Below are 20082 nucleotides of genomic sequence, written 5' to 3'. Positions count from 1 at the left end.
TTATTATTATTATTATTATTATTATTATTATTATTATTATTATTATTATTATTATTATTATTATTATTATTATTATTATTATTATTATTATTATTATTATTATTATTATTATTATTATTATTATTATTATTATTATTATTCAAAGTTTAGGATTAGATATACCCCACCTCGCTTAAGCCTATGCACAGACCACCACTTCAAAAAGCCTATAATCTCTGAATAGCTTCAAAAGTTTCAAAATTCACATTTTGATGGAATATAGGAATATAAATCTTATTTATTCTTAGGATTCTAAAAGCTGCGCAGCACGAGCGTAGGCGTAGGTCTTGAGTGGCGTTAAAAATAACTACGGAGAGCGCTAGCGAGGCCGTTGTTATTTTTAGCCACGAAGGGCCGAGAAAAAGCTCGGTTATCAAATTTTAAATAATATTATTAATATTAGAAAAATTCTTTAGTTCAATATACAATCTTATAGGAATTAAAAATAATAAAAAAGATATACTTATTAATTAGAATTCAAGAAATTGATTTATATAATTACTTTTAATTTATCTTAAAATTTGAAATTTATATTCAATATAAAAATATCCTAATAGATCTAAAAAGAGATTTAATTTCAACATTTAAATCCTTATTTTTGAAATAATATTAAATTAAATATAAGTTTCAATTCTTGAGATAACTAAAAAGTAATTATATCAATCTATTCCTTGAATTCTAATTAATAAATATATCTCTTTTCTTGTTATTTTATTAATTTCTTTAAGGTAGTATATTAGATTAAAGAATTCTCATTTTTAAATATATACTACTAAATTCTAAATTAGATTTTAGCTTAAGCAGAGATCTATTTTTGGGTTGTGTGTCAAATGCGTATTATCGGCCTCGGTAATAGTTCGGTTATCCGAAAGATAAAAGGTTATTTGACGAGTCCCGCTGTCAATTTAAAGAGCGTGTAAACAAGGGTCTTCAACCTTAAAACCACATGGGTTTGATTTATCATGATATCATTGTGCAGTAAGGTTCGTGAGTATTTCGGATATCCTAAAGAACAAAGGTTATTTGATGTGTTCTACTATCGATATGAAGTGTAAACAAGGGCATTTAACCTTAAAATCACATCATCTGATCCCTTGAGTACATCACAATCTGATAAACACGAGGCCGTACATGTGCTGAATTCAAGAATAAGCTTTTCAAATTTAGTCATCGCTAAATTTCACATCTATCATATCACGATATCTTGTAGCTAGCATGTCGTAAACCAACGCATCCCTCAAAATAGAGATTTAACCTTTATCAGGCCTGATACCGAGTGATCAGGGGCTCAGGGGCTCAGGAGTCGTCAAGGTACTCGTGCGGCCAGAAAGTATGCAACTCCGGCGCTATGCAAACCAGGTTAGTCCTCTTGTAGTTTACCATCTTGTGGTATGTGCATCTAGTGTCGGAGTTGCACACTTTCTGGCAGCGCGAGTACGGAGTGATCGAGTTTCCCCAGTTCCTTCATGGCATGGTTAGTTCGCTAAGTGATTCATCTTGCGGACTTTTTGGCAAGTGGACAAAGAAGTGTCTCGAGTCATAACAGGATGGTTTGGTCAGAAGCGTCCTCAAACTCATATCTGAAACCTGGCTTTCTGTTTTATCGCAGTGGATGATTTCTAATCGCTACTTTTGCATTCATATCTACCGCCCAGAAAACCAAAAATCTCTCACCTAGGAGTATCACAAGCTTACCAAAACTTCCATCGAGCCCCTCAACAACATGGCTTTTCAGGATACAGATGAAAGTAAACTTCCCATGCTCAACGAAGAGGAAGACGAAAATCCGATTTCTTTTGCTACTTCACCGCCACCGCAAAGCCGTCATAGGACCTGTCCTATGCTCCTCGTCGGCCTCATATCGAGCATTCTACTAGCACTCTCAGTTATTTGGGCTTTCCAGTCTATCGTCCTGCCTACCCATACCAACGCTCAACCAATTCTCAAAAGTCCCTGCGGAAACTCATCCAGTGAGGCGATTGCACGAGGATGTCATTTTGACGTTCTTTCGTTCTGCTGGGTCCCGGATGAGTGCTTTGATCGAGACCTGACAGAAAAGTTCCGCAAAGCTGGGCCGTGGATATTTTACACCGATCAGAATAAAACTGCATCAGTCACTGAAGAACAATTCGGCTCCGACAAGCAACCCGTTTACCTCACCAATAAACTGCACAAGACTCATTGTGCCTACAACATTCTCAGATTCCACAAAGCACTCACCGAAGGTCGAATGGTTCACAAAGAAGATGTCTTGACCCACACGGAACACTGTTCGCAGGTCTTGACGAGAATCAATGACCCGGATGATATTGAGGTTAGGGCAAAGATTCAATATCCAGATTGCGGTCACTTTTCAAAGGACTTTCCAGGGAAAGCGAAGGACGGTGTGCATAACCACCATCATGGACACGCAAACATGGAATAGTGCTCCGTGATCATATTAGATAGCTTCATGGGATACCTATAAATGTAGTTGTTAAAAAGCCCTTGCTGTCAGCACGTTGTAAATCATTTTTAGACTGCTCTTTGCTACAGATTTAGACCTTCGTTGTGCAATCTTTTCTAGGAGAGGAAGATAGATGATGTAGATATTTATTATGAAGCATGGAAAATTGCAAATAGCTATGCTCTACCAAGAATCTATTGAATTCATTTTCGCTGTTATACTATGTTCTTTTCGTCCAACTGTCTATTATTGCTCTGTCTACAATATTTCATTTTCTAGGGAAAATCTTCCCATGTACACTCCGTGTTTGGGTCAAGAACTAGCAGATTGTTTACTTAATTGAAAATTTCAACTTCCATTTCGTCAAATATAACTACAAGCAATTCTTCTTCTCAATCGGTCACCTTCCAACTTTTAGGCAAAATTCTCTCTGGCTCCTTGGACCACGCTAGCAAGGCATCAAAATCGTTACAAACGTGAATTACCCCATGATCAGCTACACGATGAGGGTCGCCGTCAATGTGTCCTTCAGCGGTAGAATCAGCGAAGCACATCAAAGCCTGCCGGACGTAGTTGAAACAATGCGCCTTGTGCTCTTCCCATGTCAACGTTACACCACTGTGGTAACCCGGCAGTTCTTCTTTGGGGATTCCGGCAGCCAGAAGACCAAAGTCCTCAAGTATAGATGTCTATCAACAGAGGTTAGAGGCCTGAATTGAAGTCTCAGGAACGGGGAAATGGCCTACTAGACAATGCATTTGATGAAATGCGGCAATCTCGAACAGATCTCCTGCAAACAGCTTTTGGGGTCCGCTACCATCATACGGTGTGGCTCGCACAAACGCTAAGAATTTCTGAATCAGACATGTGCCACACGATGAACAATTTACATGGAGGGTTTTTACCATGAGAAAGACCTTGCCATGAGCTTAGAGTTTGATTAAACAGACCCCGGTCACGGAATGCATCAGCAGCTATCTGGTATTGATCTGGGCCAGAGGGTTTGGGTACACCTCTTGAGCTGACATCTGTTCTTGAGGTCAGTGACATTCGAAGGATCAGGAGAGTTCATAAGGCAAGAGAGACTTACCATGAGGTACGAAATGATTGTAATCACTTCCTGCCGGCCAAACCTGATTATCACAGGTACCAGCTTTGCCGATGTCATTCTTCAAAATAAGACCAGTCGTGCCAAGAAGGCAGACAATGAGAATAACTTCAAGACAAAAACGAAAAATCTGTATGCGGGAGAAGAAAGTTTCACGACTAGAAATGCGTTTCATTCTGCTAGCGAATGTTGTGTCTTCTGCATCATCGTCCGACGACGAAGTGCGTCCAAGTAGCTTGTTTTCTTCCATTGGAGTAAACGGAGCGGTACTAAAGGTGCTTTTGGCAAATATTGAAGGCAGAAGAGAAGAGAAGAGAAGTAAATGGCATGGTGCGGAGGTCTCTTGAGAGCGTTAATAGGTAGTACAGACTCTCTTGTTTTCACACAGAACCAAGAAACTGGCAGCAATCAGGGAGTCTATCATTTTCTGCCCGCATAAGCTTTCTTAGCAAGCCGAGAAAGCTATTCTACCAATGACCGGGAATAGAGCACACCATTCCTTATCTTTCTAATATTGATATCCGACTTGATGGCTGCTAGCCTTATCCACATGAAAACAACTCTCTTTCGGATTGATAACTCTGAGACGCTTAACTTACTTGGGGGAAGTTACAACGAGGTTCATTTGTACGGAACTTGGCGAGTCAACAAAGCTTGCTGTGTAGAGGGCCAGCATACTATTGTAGTTTATACTATTCCTCCCCATAAAAAAAGGTTTATTTTTATGTGTTCCCAAGCATGCAAAAGTGGGGCGTCGATTCAATGACAGGGATGGCATGCTTTGTACTCGGATCATTCCGTATTTCAACATACTTTGTTAATCTACTGAAGCAAGCATAATCATTGGCCCATACCTTCCCTCACCGAGTACTTTGATTTGAGTTTTTGTTAATTCATTTGCGTACGAACGTATTCATTACTAATCATAGGCCTTCGTTTACGCCCTATACGAAGGGAAAAGGTCGGTGAATCCGAAAAGTCCGAACAAGCGAAGCGTACATACGAAGTAAAGAACTTGAGGATGAGACAACGGCCTTCTTTGTGGATTCAAGTGGCAGGATTAAACCTCTCGACGTGTCCAGATATTTAACCCCACCTTTTTACCGCCCAGAGCGGGGAGCCCAGCATGTAGCGTGCGCGTATCCCCAGTTCCATTAGAATGGAGATTCCTCCAAAATACAGCACTGCCGGCAACCCCACGTACTGTTAACTCGTTGGTAGCCTTGCAATCAACAAAATTGCACCACCTCTGATCCTCCACGCTCCAGTCTACTGAGATCTTAGGAAATCGAGTCCCGCAGTTGGAGCACTCCACATCAAGCACGGCGAAAAAAGTGGTCTCCCTGTTCGTTGTTTGATTCCTTGCGGCAGGGTTGATTGCCCAGTCGTAGTGGTTCGTATACTGTTGACCCTCTAGATATCGTGTTACCTGCAGGCTCTCCATCATCTCAAGGTCAACGTAACCCTGATACTCCGAAGCTCTGGACATAATGCATTGGACGACAGGATCATCCGAAGGCAGATATGCAGTAGAACTGGTTCGCTCATGTGTGGCTACTAACCGCCCATCAGATTCGATGGCACGAGAGGGGCGGAACTTAGACTGTCTGCACTCCTCATTAGCATTGTTACCCGGATTTGCTATCGAAACCATGACTTACGCGATTTGGACCAGGTGATAAGCCTCTCGAGGAGTGATAAAGTTCTCGATGTGTTGGATAAGTGGATCATACGACAAAGTGCGGACTATATACTGTGGTTGCGAACAGGAGTTTCCGGCCAAGAAGCCAGGTACCGTTATAGATGGTGAAACAGCCGAAAATACTGCAGCAAGAAGAGCCACGATAGAAGAGATGTAAAAGATCTGCTTGAGAGCCATTTTTGTTTAAATGATAGTGTGCTAATATAAAAAGGTCTTAAGAAAGTCCCGAATAGGAATCACAAAGATTTGAAACACCTTTGTGACCGGGTAATGGGGTTATAGAACAGATATCTGACCCGCCTTATATGCTCGATGGTAACACAATGGCACAAGATAAGACATGCCAACTATAGCATACGCCAAGGAGACTTAATAATGTTAACTTTCTGCCGGTAGCTGGAGAAATATTTATACCAAGAGGTGGAAGTGGCGCAACACTATTCTGTGGGCCGATCCGCCGAGCCCTGTCTCCCGGCAACATGGTACTATCATGGGTATGATCATCACTTCATTGTATAAAGAGGTGATTATTATGTTGTGACCCCTTGCATATCAGAAGTGGTGTAAAGTTTTTTCCTCTTAAGGCAATATTGCCGGAACACCTTGATATCCTTTAGTGTGGCATGAGGGGATATAATCTGTCCGGCAAATAACCCTCATAGAGCAAAATTCGGTATGTTCATACCTCGATTAGTACAAATGATATTCGGGGTCTAATTCATACTGTTTCAGGTTACTTTACTTCATTTTTTATGAATATTACTATTATAGTTTTGATATATAATTATTACTTTCTAGTCTCAAATTTAAGAAAAATCATTCTACTTTCGAGAGTCTCAGAATTTGTTCAAGATAAGAATTGAATCTTTCATATTAATTTTTATTTTCTCTAATTTAGAGTTTTAAAAAAAAAATATCATATTATCTTAGTCTTTTAGTTTTTTTCTGGGTCTTTTCTAGGGGTTTTAAAAAAGTATAATATTTCAAAATTCTTATTCCGATGAGTTTCTATTCTTTTTAAAAAAATTTTAAAAAAAGAGACTAAAATAGTAGAGACTGAAGTATTAAAAATATTGTTTGAGGTTATACTAGTTATAAACTTTAACATTTGAGGTACTGATACTTAAACATTACTATATGAGGTTATTACTGTAATTTGTATCAAAAGTGGACCGGTGCTAGCAACGGTTGTACCTGGCACAGGAACGTCACTGTATAGCCTTTTTAGCTTTGAACTTAGCAAGATCAAGATGGCAGTTCTAGCAGCGGTCCCCTCACTAGTTTAGTTGGGCATTGAATCGCTGACTCGCTAATCACTAATGCACTTGTCCGCATGCGATGTATCGCCATCACGCCCAAAGCATCTCGAGCCCTCAGTCAACGTAACTATGGCTGTGGAATCTTTGTATCCGGCCACGAAAAGCGATTGTCTTCGGCCGCGCGATGCAGTCAACAAAATAGACTCCGCATGATAAGCTCATATCGTCGAAAAGTCTAAGAAACAACAATATTTAAACCTGCTTCTTCCCGCTCTCTCTCAATCTCTATCAGACTCACACAACTGACAAGTCAAACATTAACAACTTCTTTACATTTTCAACTTTCAACTCAACATCAAGTTACCAAAAGCCATCATGCAGATGCTCAAGATCACCGCAATTCTGGCTTTCGCTGCCACCTTCGCTGCCGCCGCCCCCAGTGCAAGGCTCAATGGTGTTGCAAAGCGCCAAACTACTGAATTTGGCCCATACCCTGAGGATGACTACAATACCAAACGCCAAACTACCGAGTTTGGTCCATATCCCGAGGATGATTACAACACCAAGCGTCAAACTACTGAATTTGGCCCATACCCTGAAGATGACTATAACACCAAGAGACAGACCACTGAGTTCGGTCCTTACCCAGAGGACGATTACAACACCAAGCGCCAGACCACCGAGTTCGGCCCTTACCCCGAGGACGATTACAACACCAAGAGACAGACCACTGAGTTCGGTCCTTACCCCGAGGACGATTACAACACCAAGAGACAGACCACTGAGTTCGGTCCTTACCCAGAGGACGATTACAACACCAAGCGCCAGACCACCGAGTTCGGCCCTTACCCAGAGGATGACTACAGCAACAAGAATTAATGTAAGATATTTATGCGCTCTCGTTTCCTCAAGAGTGAATTTTAAGACTAAGGTATTGGAACTTGTAGTCTCCTACGCCTAAGCTGAAACTGCCCGTCCAACATAAGTCGCATTCACATATAGCACTTAATGCTTCTTTAATGATACTTGGGTTTCACTACTGGGTCCACCCTCGGCGTGGAGTTGACATTTATCAGGATGTTGTGACACTCGCATCTAGAAACAATCGATGACTATAACATACTTCTCTTACTTGGCCTAGAATTATTATTGAAGTGATTTTGAATGTGATATGAGTGTTTACTGAGTACCCTGAGTACTTTGAAGCTTGAAAGTGATAACGGACAATGTAAATAAAAGATCAAATCAAGTGAATCAACTTGGTCTGACGCTCCTAGGAGCGACGAACCTGCCTCGTAGCAACTTTGGAACGAAAGCTCTACTGTCAAAGAAGCATCGATACTCACATAGCATGCATGTCACTTTCGAACTCGGCCACTATATACTCAAGCTCTTCTCACTAGAGTATACTTGTGGTTGATGTAAGTCCAGTGAGGAAATAGATGTATGCAACGCTCTGGGGGGCCTCTTCGAGATAGCTACAGGCATCAATAATCTCTGACTCTTAATACTCAAGGTTAGCAGCTATACTTACATATATGATATGAATCTACCCTTAGATCTATACATGAGACTTTGTGAAAGGAGTTGTGAAACCTCAGCACCAAAGATACAGCAAACAGAGGGACAAGCCACAGGCCCTGGAGGATGAATCTGTCAAGTCATTCAGAAAGATCCACTTAATCCCGAACGAAATGGTATCGCGAACAGAAGCGCAATTAATTTTCAACTTTTTGGACCAGACACATTCCGTATATTCACGGGAAAAGAGCCACCCCCAACACCTATCATGGCTAGGCTCCACCTAGGTATGATGAACTTGGACTTCCATGTTCATACTGCATGAAGAGAAGACTGATACTTGGGCGCATAGTTTGGATGATATCATATTGGAAATTGATGAAGAGATGGATTAGGAGGCTACTGGTGATGTTATAGGTGAGAAAGATTTTTGAACCTAGAATTGTGACGTTGAATCGTAGGCGGCGTAGAGTTTATCCGCACCCGTGAGTAATTTTCGGATAATCCGCTCTGTAGATTAATAAGATTACCCAGCAAAAACCCTACCTACCTACTATTACAGATCATTTGTGAAAGCTTCAACCTTATTTGCTCTATATAACTTATACCCCGCAAAGCAAGAAAAAACAACCATTGAAAGTTTCTCGGATTTGCAAATATCTTTTCCTCTCGTTTCGCAGTCGTAAACCAGCTCCTCTTCACGGGTAGATGGCAATCGGTAGATGTAGTTGGCACACCGATCGAATCCACTCGAGGCATCGCGTTGTTGTCAGAAGAATATGGAATCAGAAGACAGAGAGAATCGTGGAATCATGTTTCGAAAACTGCTGTGCTAGAAATTCCAACACGATCGTTTCTTTGTTTGTTCATGGAGTTGTTGAATATTCCTGTTTCAGTTGGAGCTTCTGGAGCTTGGTGGATGATATTGTGAGAGATACTTAATGAGAGAATCGTTCTGTGAGGTTAAAACAATCGCTCCTCCCCACCATCGACTCAAGTCACGGATACCTTCACCATGACTTCCTCACCCCTCAAAGTCGGATTGAAAACCGCTGTTGATGTTTTTCCAGGAGCTTTCCAAAAGATTGCCATAAATAATAACAGTGGTGGCAAAATGGAGATTTCTTTTCATCGAACGGTTCGGGTCCCGGATGACGGCAAGAACTACCAGCTTCCCCCTGACCTTGGAAAATTCCCTACTTATTCAATAGATGATTATGCAGAGAAGCTACCTCTCGACATCGTTAGGGAGGGAGGTGTGTTTGTTCCTATTTGGCGTAAGTTTGATATTTTTCGCACCTATGCATGGTTGCTATGCTGATGAAGGGATTAGAGCGCGAGGCTTTGTGGATTAAATTTCATGCGTACGAGACTTCGCGACTTGCGGTTAAAGTCTTTGTTGGCGGAATTAATGCTATGTCAGAAGAGAGCAGACATTGTGAGATGAAACCTGGGGAGCCTATCGCTGAATCAGACGAAAAGCAAGATTATCTTGTAGTGCCAGGATAAGAATGGTTTGGCGACTTTGTCAGAATTAATGAGATAGTCATACAACTTGTCGCAGTGCCTACTGGCTCAGGATACTCGGTTGAAGCACAGATCAAGGGTTTCGACAAAATCGCTGGCCTTCGGTTCGAAATAATTCCGTTCCGCGTATTGTTTCATTTTGATGGCAAAATAATCATTAAAACTCTGACGAGCAAGAGTTTCCCTGTGCATGTGAGCTCCGACATGACTGTTGCAACGCTCAAGGATCGTATACAGGGCAAAGAAAGCATACCGATAGATCAGCAGCGTCTTATATTTATGGGAAAGATACTTGAAGAACACCGTTAGTTTGACTCAATTAAAAACATTCACAAGTAGCCGGACTGACATGTGATTCGCAGATACCTTAGGAGATATTAGTGTAGAAGAGGTCAGTAATATGTCATGGGCTTCACAAAGTCCATTCTAATTTGATTTTTAGGGAATGACTGTGTATTTACTTCTCAGAGTGTGTGGAGGTTTCGGTTTTTCAAATTTGTCCTCTTGGGAGAAAGAGCAGATGCAAAATAAAATGATGAGAGAATTCGAACCGATGAAAAAAGAGTTTTACGACAGACATCATGAACTGACATTGACACCCGGTGGTTCTATTCATCAAGCGATTCGAAAAGACTGTTTTCATAGAGACAGATATGACGAAAGGAATGCAGTTATGTTCAACATGCAATTACTTTCCCCCAAAACATTCCATTTAGTTACAGGCACACCACCTCCTCAGACTCCGATTTCCGCGGGAACCTACGCTAGACACGGATATCCATTCTTCGAGATTTACAACGAGCGAAGAGCTTTCACGGGTACTTTCGAAGGGATTCCGAAACCCGTAGGAGATATCGATAAGGAAAAGAACGTGAATTTGGAAGTCCACCAACAAGAGAACGGTTTGCATTTCAGGAGTGTGAAGTTGAATACGGTGGATGAGATGAGCCAATTCTACACTGAAATGGCTCTTCCAAATAAGAACGGGCAGAATTAATATCGATATGGTAGTTAGAACATTTGGAAGGAAGGCAATATGTGATAGCTCAGACAAATTGGCTGTTTTATGCTGTTTATGATTCAAGGGTATCGCATAATTGAAATAGACTGAGTTTACAGAGCCTCATATGTTTTCCCAGTATACTTTGAGCTTATGACTGTATTCTAAATAACTGCTTTCAATACATTTTGGACCACTAGTGGGTGTGTGGATTGACGGGTTACTTCCCAAATTTGGATGTTTCTGGCAAATTCATTCTTCAATTGTTTGACATCATAATTCAAAATTTGATTATTCTATCTTTAATGAACAACTATAACAACTTCTAAAATAAATGATCTATAATATCAAAAGATATTTAAATGTCCATTTTTGTAGCATCGCATTAGTTTGTATACTCACCGGGGGGGGTCGTGATAATATGTCATGGGTCTCGCTATTTATATTCTCACCTGAGTTTTAGGAAATGACTGTCCATTTAGTTTTCATACTCTGTGGAGGTGGCAGCCTTTCAAAATTATTCTCTGGAGAGAAAAAGCGATTGGAAAAGCAAACGAAGAAACATGAGAAAAGAAGGAAAGGGGGGAAGACGACAAGAAATATGAACTGACAGAACAATACTTCGGTGGGTTGAGTGGGATTTGGTTTGACTCTCTTTTTTAAATTATCTTGATTGACGCTCAGATTTCAATAGGAATCTCATTCTAATTAAAGTTTGTATGATATTGGATGTCATAATTGATGCTTGGTCACAGAAGGGAGAAGAAAAATGGGTTTTATTATATTGATTCTAATTACTATTAGACTAGCCATGCTCCTTAAATCTTTGGCGTCGAAGTTATAATGCATTATATGCCTATTTAGGCTACCACCTTTCTCTGAAAGTGAAGGTTAAAGGGGGTGCTTTCCCATTCGATTAGTAATAAACCGGAGTATAAAGATATCGTATCTTTTACTACCATTTCCAAAAAAATACAACTCATTATCCACCCACTCAAGCAATCTTTCTTCTGTCACACTATGTCTCAGCATAATGCTCTAGTCTAATACTACTATCTAGCCTTCAACTCGACGTATCAGCTAGTAAAAAGATCAGAGTTCTATAAAAAAACGACATATCATCATTTCTGATCTCTGATTTTTAAATCCCCAAACCAGTACTATGAAATTGAAAGATGAAAAGGCACAAAGAAGCATAGTAAACATGACAAACATCAAGATGATCTTACACTTTGTATAAGCTAAGAATATTACACAATTAAAGTAAACTGAGTTCATGAAATCTTGTAGATTCTTTTTGTATGAAACCTGAGTATATAATTGTAGGTATTCCAAAGAACTGCTTCCAATGCATGTCCGACTACCTTATTTCTGCGCAAGTGGTCAATGTAGTAACAAGCAATAATGCACACAGCCACACTGCAAGTTAACAGTCTGACTACCATAAGCCCTAAGCTCAATGAATATACGGGTGTCATCGATCCTAACCTAATTAATTAGAAGAGTAATTAGCGCAGAGATCCTCAATGACATGTGTCCACAGAAAAACTCAATCACATGATCAGGAAACATCAAGCCGAAGGACACGGGTCATCTCATTTGCCTATAGAAGAGAATTCGGGATATGAAAGAATACTTATTGACGATGTATTAATCAGACTACCGAAAAAGTTATTATGACCCAGGCGCCAAGACTCAAAATTCATTATGAATTTACAGCACTCAACTGATGGAAATGGACTGCTCCGAGTGCGAAAACTCTCATCAATCGCATCTTTTCAACGTGCAGTATTATCTAATAAATGCTGTTGCAGTTGGGATTTTTGCTATTGAAAAATCAGAGTCCATGTGCGTTGAGAGCTTCTGAGTTGCTCAATACCCCACAAAATTTGAGTTTGAGCCGATGTCTCGCTTAACCATCTAGGGGAACCGGACTAGAAGTTCTTTAGTTCATGGTATTCCAGACGTCAGTTCTATACCCAAAGTGAAGAATTTGTTCGGTCCACTAATCATACTTCTGAGCTAGTTTTGTTAAATTATCGTAGCTTGCTAATGCTTATCTATGCCATGAAATGCGACGCTAAATATTTTTTTCCCTCACACAAATCTTTTGTCTGTAAAAAACATTCAAAGACTGCAGAATTTCTGGAATCCGGAAAGTATTTACGATAACTCATTGACATATTCAAAATCTTACCGAAATACCAAGATGTCTCGAACATTACCTGTTCAAAACTTGCCTATTGGGGCCGATGAATCCTCAGCGCCCCTTCAACAGGACCAAGAGACTATTCCCAGAAGCGTCGGATACCGCCCCGAGAACCAATGCGAATACAACAATGCTGAGAAATTTACCCGGGATTCAAAGTTTCGTGAGGATCCTCTGTTCTTAAATATCCTTTCGGAGATGGATGACGTACAAATCGCCGGCCAAAAACGGGAAATACTGAATGGACATGGGTCGGAACAAGATGCTGCACAAAGTGGTAAAGAAATAATAGAACTGGATTTCACATGTGCAAAGCGAGAGCGAAAATTTTACAAAGTACGAGTATGACATGAACGAGGATATCAACAATGGAGATACTAGTCTCAATGGGTATGCGGTCAACGCAAGCCTACCCAGCCCAAGAGAGTGCATCGAAACCAAAAAGGGAGTCGACCTTAGAATTCAATCTGCCATTGACACTATAACATATTACACTGAATCTCCCACGTTCGCAACACAATCCGCTTCCGATGCCAATGTCGACGAAAGTTATTAGGGCGAAATCGATAGTGATAAGAGTTAAGACTTACTGGAGTTAATCTCTCATAAATGTGATGATTCATGTTATGTATAAACTTTCATCAGCTGATAGTTCTTAGATGGAATAATACTATACAATTACATGCGGATAATCTCTTTCCAATTCAATTAGGAGATTTGGATACAAGAAACGTCAGGTATCCTCGGACTTCTGATTTAAGCTCCCCTCTTGACCATCAATTTATCTCGCATGTAAGTCATATTCACTATCCAGTCCACGTCTTCCACCGCTTGGCAGAATGTCTCAGAAGTTTTGTTGCATATCTGCTTCAGACTATGGAAGCCTGTAGATGCATATGCCAGACAGTCTTTAGGTCCCATTGGAATTCGGAATCATCTTATACTTAGTCATTACCTATCAAGAATACCAGGCTAACTTACCATTCTAAAGATGGCAATGATACTCCGCAAAATACCACCCACCTAGCGACGAAACAAGATACCCGGACAGGCCGATTGTATCGAAAGGAAGACTGGTGTAAAAGGGCAAAGATGCACCAAGATTTGAACCGAGCCAAAAGCCTATCTTGCACCTTTGATGGTGTCTCCCGAAGCAGCCTGCATGAGCAACGCCATCAGAAGCTTGGGGCATGTATCGAGGATCTTGATGCCCCCGCTTGATAAGGTGCAGCTATATTAAGAGGATTCAGAAACACAATCAACAATCATGAGGGTTTACCTGGAGAGCTCCGGGCACGAGCAGATATCTTGATGGATTTGGAGTGGGAATCAAACATGAATGGTGATTTGTTACATAAATACATCGAGGATTATCAAGCCTTATCAAGACTTATCCTCTGCTTGTAAGCTTAGAGACAAAACACGTCGAATGCAACATTTCCATGGCTTCAAATTGACCATAGAGCATGCAAATAATGAGGTGTCGTTGTTGATGGTGGGGTAGAGAATGCAATCACACCGGCCAAAAGGTTATGACTCAGCATGCTTCATGACTTCAACATTACACCATATTTCATAGTTCATAGAATGCAAAACACCCAAATCATAAGAAACATAGGGCGAAGGTTTTCACGAACGTGTCATGGCTTCATTCGAGATTACTATGTTGTGAGGTCTTATTCTCCGACTTCATCCTGCTCCTTTCTGTGTGATTAGTATATGCGATAGCCACCTTGCCATCCTTCCGTTGTCATAAATAAAACATCAATATCATGAGAATATTATCAGGTAAGAAATGTGAGTCAATTTGCAGACAGAATCTATCGTACGATCTAATCATTCACTGTCTCGGCCAAATCTTCATATACAATGGCTCATCTAATTAATGAGCTTTCTAATATGGCTTGTCATAGGTTTTACAACATGCCCAGTAATTTCAACTCATTGACATTACAGCAAAACAAAAGATTTGAAGACATAGTTTGATATCAAAATAATTACCGAAGAAATCAAGAAGTAATCGCTGGCAGACGTTGTCTTTTCCGCAAATATGAGAGACCCCTTACTACAAATGGCGGGCCTACCAGGAATGAGATCTCTTGGAAACGGTCCACTCCCTGACGACGGAGTTGATCGCACACCAACCGAAAGATACCTTTACAACACCTTGGAATTATACGACAGTAAAAATTGGTCGAAAGATTTCCTATCGACTGACGGACGAGTAAGATACATGGAACGCAGTAACTTGGCTCCCCTTTCAGCAAACAAAGATACGTTCCTTGGTCTGCCTTGCGATCACAAAGATGAATGGCATATGGGTTTAACTCACTTCACCTGCCCATCAGTTACAAGATTTATTCCCTGTGGACAAAAGTTGTCATATTATTCTAACGGCCATGGTTGTTCTCCACCTTGGTAATGTTGCACATCGTTAAGATTTCATGATATATGCTAACACTAATCATAGGCTTCTTAAGGGTCTTATGCTTCTACCTTTGCCAATTAGAGAAATTATCTATGAATATGCCGTTCATCATGAGGGTCTTCTAAGTTGGGTTACCACGAATGATATATCGACATCCACATTAAAGGCCAAGAAACCAGTTGCTGATTTCGCCCAGGAGCGGTATTATGGGGTCCCTACACTCGAAGATAAGATTCAGATAACCACGTGCCATGCAATGGGAGAGTTTTGTTGGGTAAGAGGGTTTGCCGAAGCGTTGCGAAGACGAGAAAACGACGGTAGCCAAGAGGCGAAAGAGGTTTTGATCGATTTTCTCGGGTTCCTCATCCCACGTGTCGTGTGGTGTGTGAAATGTTGCAACCAGCAGTGGACGAGTGATCGTAATGGTCCTATCATTGAGGTGTGTGATTGATTTGCCATCATAAGGATTTGTTTTTCTTTTGTAAATGAAAAGCTAACAAAGTTACTCTTGCAGAAGTCTTTGACGTGGTTGAAGAGAAACAAATTGTTTCATCCCTGCATAAAGCATATCTCTATAGATTTCGACCCTAGAGATGAATTTAATGTACCATTTTTTGAGGATTTTGTTGCTTTATGCCGGTATATATCAAGCGATCTTCCCAACCTTGATTCTGCAATTATCTGGTTGACGATTGCTGAAGATGATTTCCAGGAGGTCTTGAAGTCTCCAATGAGGTTCTCTTGGGTCCGATTTTTTAGAGAATTGCGAATTAAGAAGGTTGAAATCTGCCCGATTTTGACCAAATTGGGAGAATCAGACGAGTCCAGGAGGTCTAGGTCACGATATGCCATCAATGTAAGGACTTCTTACTTTTGGGATTTCCATCATGCTATGCTTGGTTTAAGGAGCCTCCTTATCAATGATTCGAATAATGAGAGAGAGTTAATCACTCATATATTGACCCCAGGTTCCAAGCTTTGGGGCTATACTGATGACATTGATGACGATGCCTACATCTCATTAAAGTATATGGAGAGTTGGCTTAGCTACACTGATGATATTGCTGATGACGCTTACATTTCACTACAATTTATGGAAGGATGGAACGAGAAACCCCTCAAGCCGCGTTGCTTTAGAATGATCGAAAATCTTTGCAAACTTTTAAGAATACGAAGATATCAATTGCCTCGCCAAAGTCCTCCCCAAAGTCCTCCCCATCAACGATTCCACAGCAAATGGCTCCGTGGGTACCACTAGCGTATTTTCGTAATCTTGTTCCAGGGGTCGGATGGGCAAGATCGATCTGGTACCAAAGGAAGTTGTAAATTAGTATTAATTTAATAACATACGATGAACTTTTTAAAAATGATAGACGTTTCGTGATATTACCGCGGAAACTTTGAAGTTTGACCTAAAACAGAAAGCTCGATTTGCTACAAGAGTCTGGTTATAGCGATTTCGAAGCAGAAAAACAGGATTAAAATGAGCTTCAGGATATTCTGGGTCTAGTTTCATCTTGGGGGGGGGGGGGGGGGAGGAGAGGAAGGTGCTAGCCTAAAGAGGCATATATGATACAGAATTAGCTTAGTGCCAGTGCCTTTCGGGGTATGGCTGGTCCAATGGTAACCATGTCCATTAAATAAAATCCATTTTTCTGGGGGGGGGCTTTCCTGATAATTACTACCATATGTGAGTCAGCTAAATTCTTACTTTGTTAGAGAGTCAGTTGATTAATCGAACGAATAACCCTTTCCCATGCATCGAACTACTTCTGGATCAGAATATATTCATAAATCCAAGGCGATAATTATCAGGCTTCAGAGACACATTGAGAGGTGTTAGAAATGAATATCTAATGAGTCAGTATCCAGGAAGCTGTTTGATTCGTCAATGAAGGACACGTATAATGATAGCTGCTGCCAGCTTTACTAGTCGAATACCAAGCTCTTCTTAAACAGAAAAATATGATCAAACTTTACTAAATCGACTCTGGTGATCAAACGAAGATCCACAAGAATCGATAGTATTGAAATTGGAGTTCGAAGTAGTGAGCTTAGGAAAATGACGCAATTTTAGCTTGAAGATCTTCGTTTTGACTTGGGGTATAAAAGTCTGCAATTCCCCTGCAATTCTAGATTTCTCTTCAACTTCTGAATCCATCAAAAATGTACATGGAGTTGAGTAGTTTTCTGATTATCCTCCACATGGATCTATCCTATCGAGGAAGATCAAATTCGCCTTGAGAGTCCTTTCGCCTCGGATCCTGAGGCTCGAGCCTGACCACATCTACGACAATCATGAGCATACCCAAATAAAACTTCCAAGTCAGTATTCCTCACTCTTCATGATTAACATACACTAACATCTTGAACTTCAGTCCAATACCAACAATGCATACTGTAAGACATTAGTACTTCAAATGCCTTTCGACATCGCAGCCAAGGTAACAGAAATTATGTATAAGAAATATTTAACACATTCTTATGGATGGAGAATGAGATTTCCCTAGCATCTCGTCACCAATTCTGTTCCTCAACTCTGGCGCGAAGATAACCGTCTATGTCTTTTGGATGCAACCCCAAACCAGAAACTTGACCAGATACACTACTCCCCAGAGAGTTCTAGTCACCTTGATTTGGTTTTAACAAAGTTTTAAATGCCACTAAGCCTTTAAATGCGATATTCATGCAACAAAAGCATTTGCTCGCTACTGTTGGGTTTAATAAAAGGTTCTAAGATTCACGAATATGGCTCACTGATTTACTCAAGATTTGAGCATCTAAGAACCCCTCATATTAGATCAACACTTCATCAAATCAGACAGATCATACTGATTCAACCTTTGAATACTTTGGTGTACAATCTGACGATGAAGCCATTCAATCTCTGAATCTGAATGTAATATTGAGATAGTCTGAAACGCCGAAATCATCTAGATCGTTGAAATATTTGCAAACGTTAGACTATTTTTAGAGCTTGAACAACTTTACACTGAGATATCTTCAGACATCGAATTACATCTAGACATTAAGAGTCTTCGATTCCAAAATATATTCACGTATTCACTTGCTCGCAGATATCGAAAGACTTTCGAACATAGAAAGTGTCTCAGTGTTGGACTGCAATCCGAACTCATTTACATTCTACCTTCATTCTCAGTTCGCTAATCACTATCTGCGAATGAGGCTAATGTTCAGTATCAACTATATATATTACATTTAACAACAAATCACCCTCGTTTGGAACGATCTCTTAGCGGAGTGGTTAGTGTTACTACTTAATCCCTCATGCCTCCCTTTTTTGGTAATGTGAAAAAAGTCCTGTGAAGGATAATGTTCACATTATTAACTGTGGATCCCATGTGTTCGGCGGGCTGGACAGCTGTCATAATCTTCATACACTCTGGTGTGTATTTAGATTTGATGGTGTGCGAGCTGGTGCCCGCGTTGTTTTAGAGTTCTCGTGCTTGAGGCTGGAAGTGAGTGCAGATACAAAGGGGAATCCCCTTTTGCACTTCCTTCCAAACCTCGGTACGATGTTTTTATCGCCAAGCTCTAAAACATGAACCTCCTGCTGAAAATCTGGGATCCTACAGGAAGGGAAATGGCAAAAACTCAAGATTTATCTTGTTACAATCCTCCTTATGTGTGTAGTCTTTCTGACTACAATATCCAGGGGGTTAGTTTCGTCGGAAAGCAACTTGATGTTTGTTCTCTCTCCGATTACAGCATTCAAATGCTTTGCCTGTGGAGAAGCTCAACTTCAACAATAATATGGTAAATGACACCACCTCTTCTCGCTTGCTACAATATACTAATCTTTTATCTAGACTCGACGACAATAAAATCTTAAGACTATACGATTCACACACAACATACTCATCAAAACATCAAAATCGATCAATTATCAGCCATGGAGTCGAAAACTACAACTATTATTGATTGATTTCTAGGATTCTAACATAGTGGAGGCAAATGGATATTCAAGGCCAAGATCCAAGTATTTTTCCGCCAGAAAGCAACTTGAGGATTCTCGCAGCTTGAGTGATTACAACATCCAGGTGGAGTCACTCTTTATTTCGGAATCACAGTTTAAGACTACGGTTTTCCGTGATTACTTCCTGGCTTCTGATTCCTTACCATCCAAGGACTAGACCAGTAATCATGATCACACAATTAGTGCTATGCTTGCGCATGATCATTCCCACATTTTCAGTGTCATTACACCACTGAGAGCAACATCAAGGCCAAGATCCAGGATAAGGAGTGGATTTTTTCGGAAAGCGATTCGATGATTTCTTCTTCTTGACTGCATGAATCTATCGACAACATCAAGGCCAAGATCTATGTTTCCCTCTTCAACATCAAGGCCAAGATCCAAGATCCTCTCATCACACAAACCAGTCCAAACAGTCTCCATTACCACAACAACAACAAATATCAGCATCAGCATCAGCCAGACCATTTCACAGCTCAAGATCTCGTTCGTCATCGCAATCAAGCAGACCTCAAAGCCAACCACATTCTCATGCCTTTATCTAACCACTCGAACTGATACTGCCCTGGACTTGATAAAGTACACACGATACGAGGACATCAAGTATAGCAGGCTATAAGATGTAATCGCGAGGACTACGAATGTGGAATCGGAAGTCGGATAAGTCGATTGCGAAGGCTAAGATTCAAGTCCGGGTCGATAATGTGAAGGCTAAGATTTAAGTCCTTTTCAAAACTTATCAAAATCCAAATATATTCTACTTTCACATCACAACGGGGACGAAACATCGATAGTTCAACACTTCGCTTTGCACTATTATTCCATAATCGACTATTTCGCCTCCAT

At 40.5% G+C, this 20082-nt stretch overlaps 7 protein-coding genes across 7 annotated transcripts; 5 read left to right on the top strand and 2 right to left on the bottom strand.

Moving 5' to 3' along the window:
* Nucleotides 1-1762: 1762 nt before the first annotated feature.
* Nucleotides 1763-2464, top strand: EAF02_011198 (uncharacterized protein; the record flags this gene model as incomplete). The annotated part of the gene is made up of 1 exon (XM_038907244.1): nt 1763-2464. The coding sequence occupies one exon, from the start codon at nt 1763-1765 to the stop codon at nt 2462-2464; it is 702 nt and encodes a 233-aa protein (XP_038752988.1).
* A 361-nt stretch (nt 2465-2825) lies between these two features.
* Nucleotides 2826-4274, bottom strand: EAF02_011197 (uncharacterized protein). The gene is made up of 5 exons (XM_038907243.1): nt 4193-4274; nt 3576-3935; nt 3391-3513; nt 3232-3329; nt 2826-3174 (listed from the first exon to the last, which is right to left on the bottom strand). The coding sequence occupies exons 2-5, from the start codon at nt 3841-3843 to the stop codon at nt 2878-2880; spliced, it is 786 nt and encodes a 261-aa protein (XP_038752987.1). The 5' UTR covers nt 3844-3935; nt 4193-4274; the 3' UTR covers nt 2826-2877.
* A 379-nt stretch (nt 4275-4653) lies between these two features.
* EAF02_011196 (uncharacterized protein) lies at nt 4654-5472 on the bottom strand (the record flags this gene model as incomplete). The annotated part of the gene is made up of 2 exons (XM_038907242.1): nt 4654-5200; nt 5255-5472. The coding sequence occupies 2 exons, from the start codon at nt 5470-5472 to the stop codon at nt 4654-4656; spliced, it is 765 nt and encodes a 254-aa protein (XP_038752986.1).
* A 1457-nt stretch (nt 5473-6929) lies between these two features.
* Nucleotides 6930-7433, top strand: EAF02_011195 (uncharacterized protein; the record flags this gene model as incomplete). Its single annotated transcript, XM_038907241.1, has 1 exon — nt 6930-7433. The coding sequence occupies one exon, from the start codon at nt 6930-6932 to the stop codon at nt 7431-7433; it is 504 nt and encodes a 167-aa protein (XP_038752985.1).
* Nucleotides 7434-8720: 1287 nt separating this feature from the next.
* On the top strand, nt 8721-10663 carry EAF02_011194 (uncharacterized protein). Its single transcript, XM_038907240.1, has 5 exons — nt 8721-9352; nt 9409-9513; nt 9622-9906; nt 9965-9993; nt 10045-10663. The coding sequence occupies exons 1-5, from the start codon at nt 9091-9093 to the stop codon at nt 10597-10599; spliced, it is 1236 nt and encodes a 411-aa protein (XP_038752984.1). The 5' UTR covers nt 8721-9090; the 3' UTR covers nt 10600-10663.
* Nucleotides 10664-12811: 2148 nt separating this feature from the next.
* EAF02_011193 (uncharacterized protein) lies at nt 12812-13367 on the top strand (the record flags this gene model as incomplete). The annotated part of the gene is made up of 2 exons (XM_038907239.1): nt 12812-13062; nt 13127-13367. 2 exons carry the CDS (start codon nt 12812-12814, stop codon nt 13365-13367), a joined length of 492 nt encoding a protein of 163 aa, XP_038752983.1.
* Nucleotides 13368-14454: 1087 nt separating this feature from the next.
* Nucleotides 14455-16497, top strand: EAF02_011192 (uncharacterized protein; the record flags this gene model as incomplete). Its single annotated transcript, XM_038907238.1, has 4 exons — nt 14455-14608; nt 14725-15190; nt 15282-15678; nt 15742-16497. Exons 2-4 carry the CDS (start codon nt 14862-14864, stop codon nt 16495-16497), a joined length of 1482 nt encoding a protein of 493 aa, XP_038752982.1. The 5' UTR covers nt 14455-14608; nt 14725-14861.
* Nucleotides 16498-20082: the final 3585 nt, after the last annotated feature.

Source organism: Botrytis sinoallii (genome assembly GCF_014898435.1).
Source record: "Botrytis sinoallii strain Bc 23 chromosome Unknown BSIN_030, whole genome shotgun sequence".
Lineage (NCBI taxonomy): Eukaryota > Fungi > Ascomycota > Leotiomycetes > Helotiales > Sclerotiniaceae > Botrytis > Botrytis sinoallii.
The sequence above is the reverse complement of the archived record's forward strand: the minus strand, read 5'-3'. Positions and strand labels throughout refer to the sequence as shown.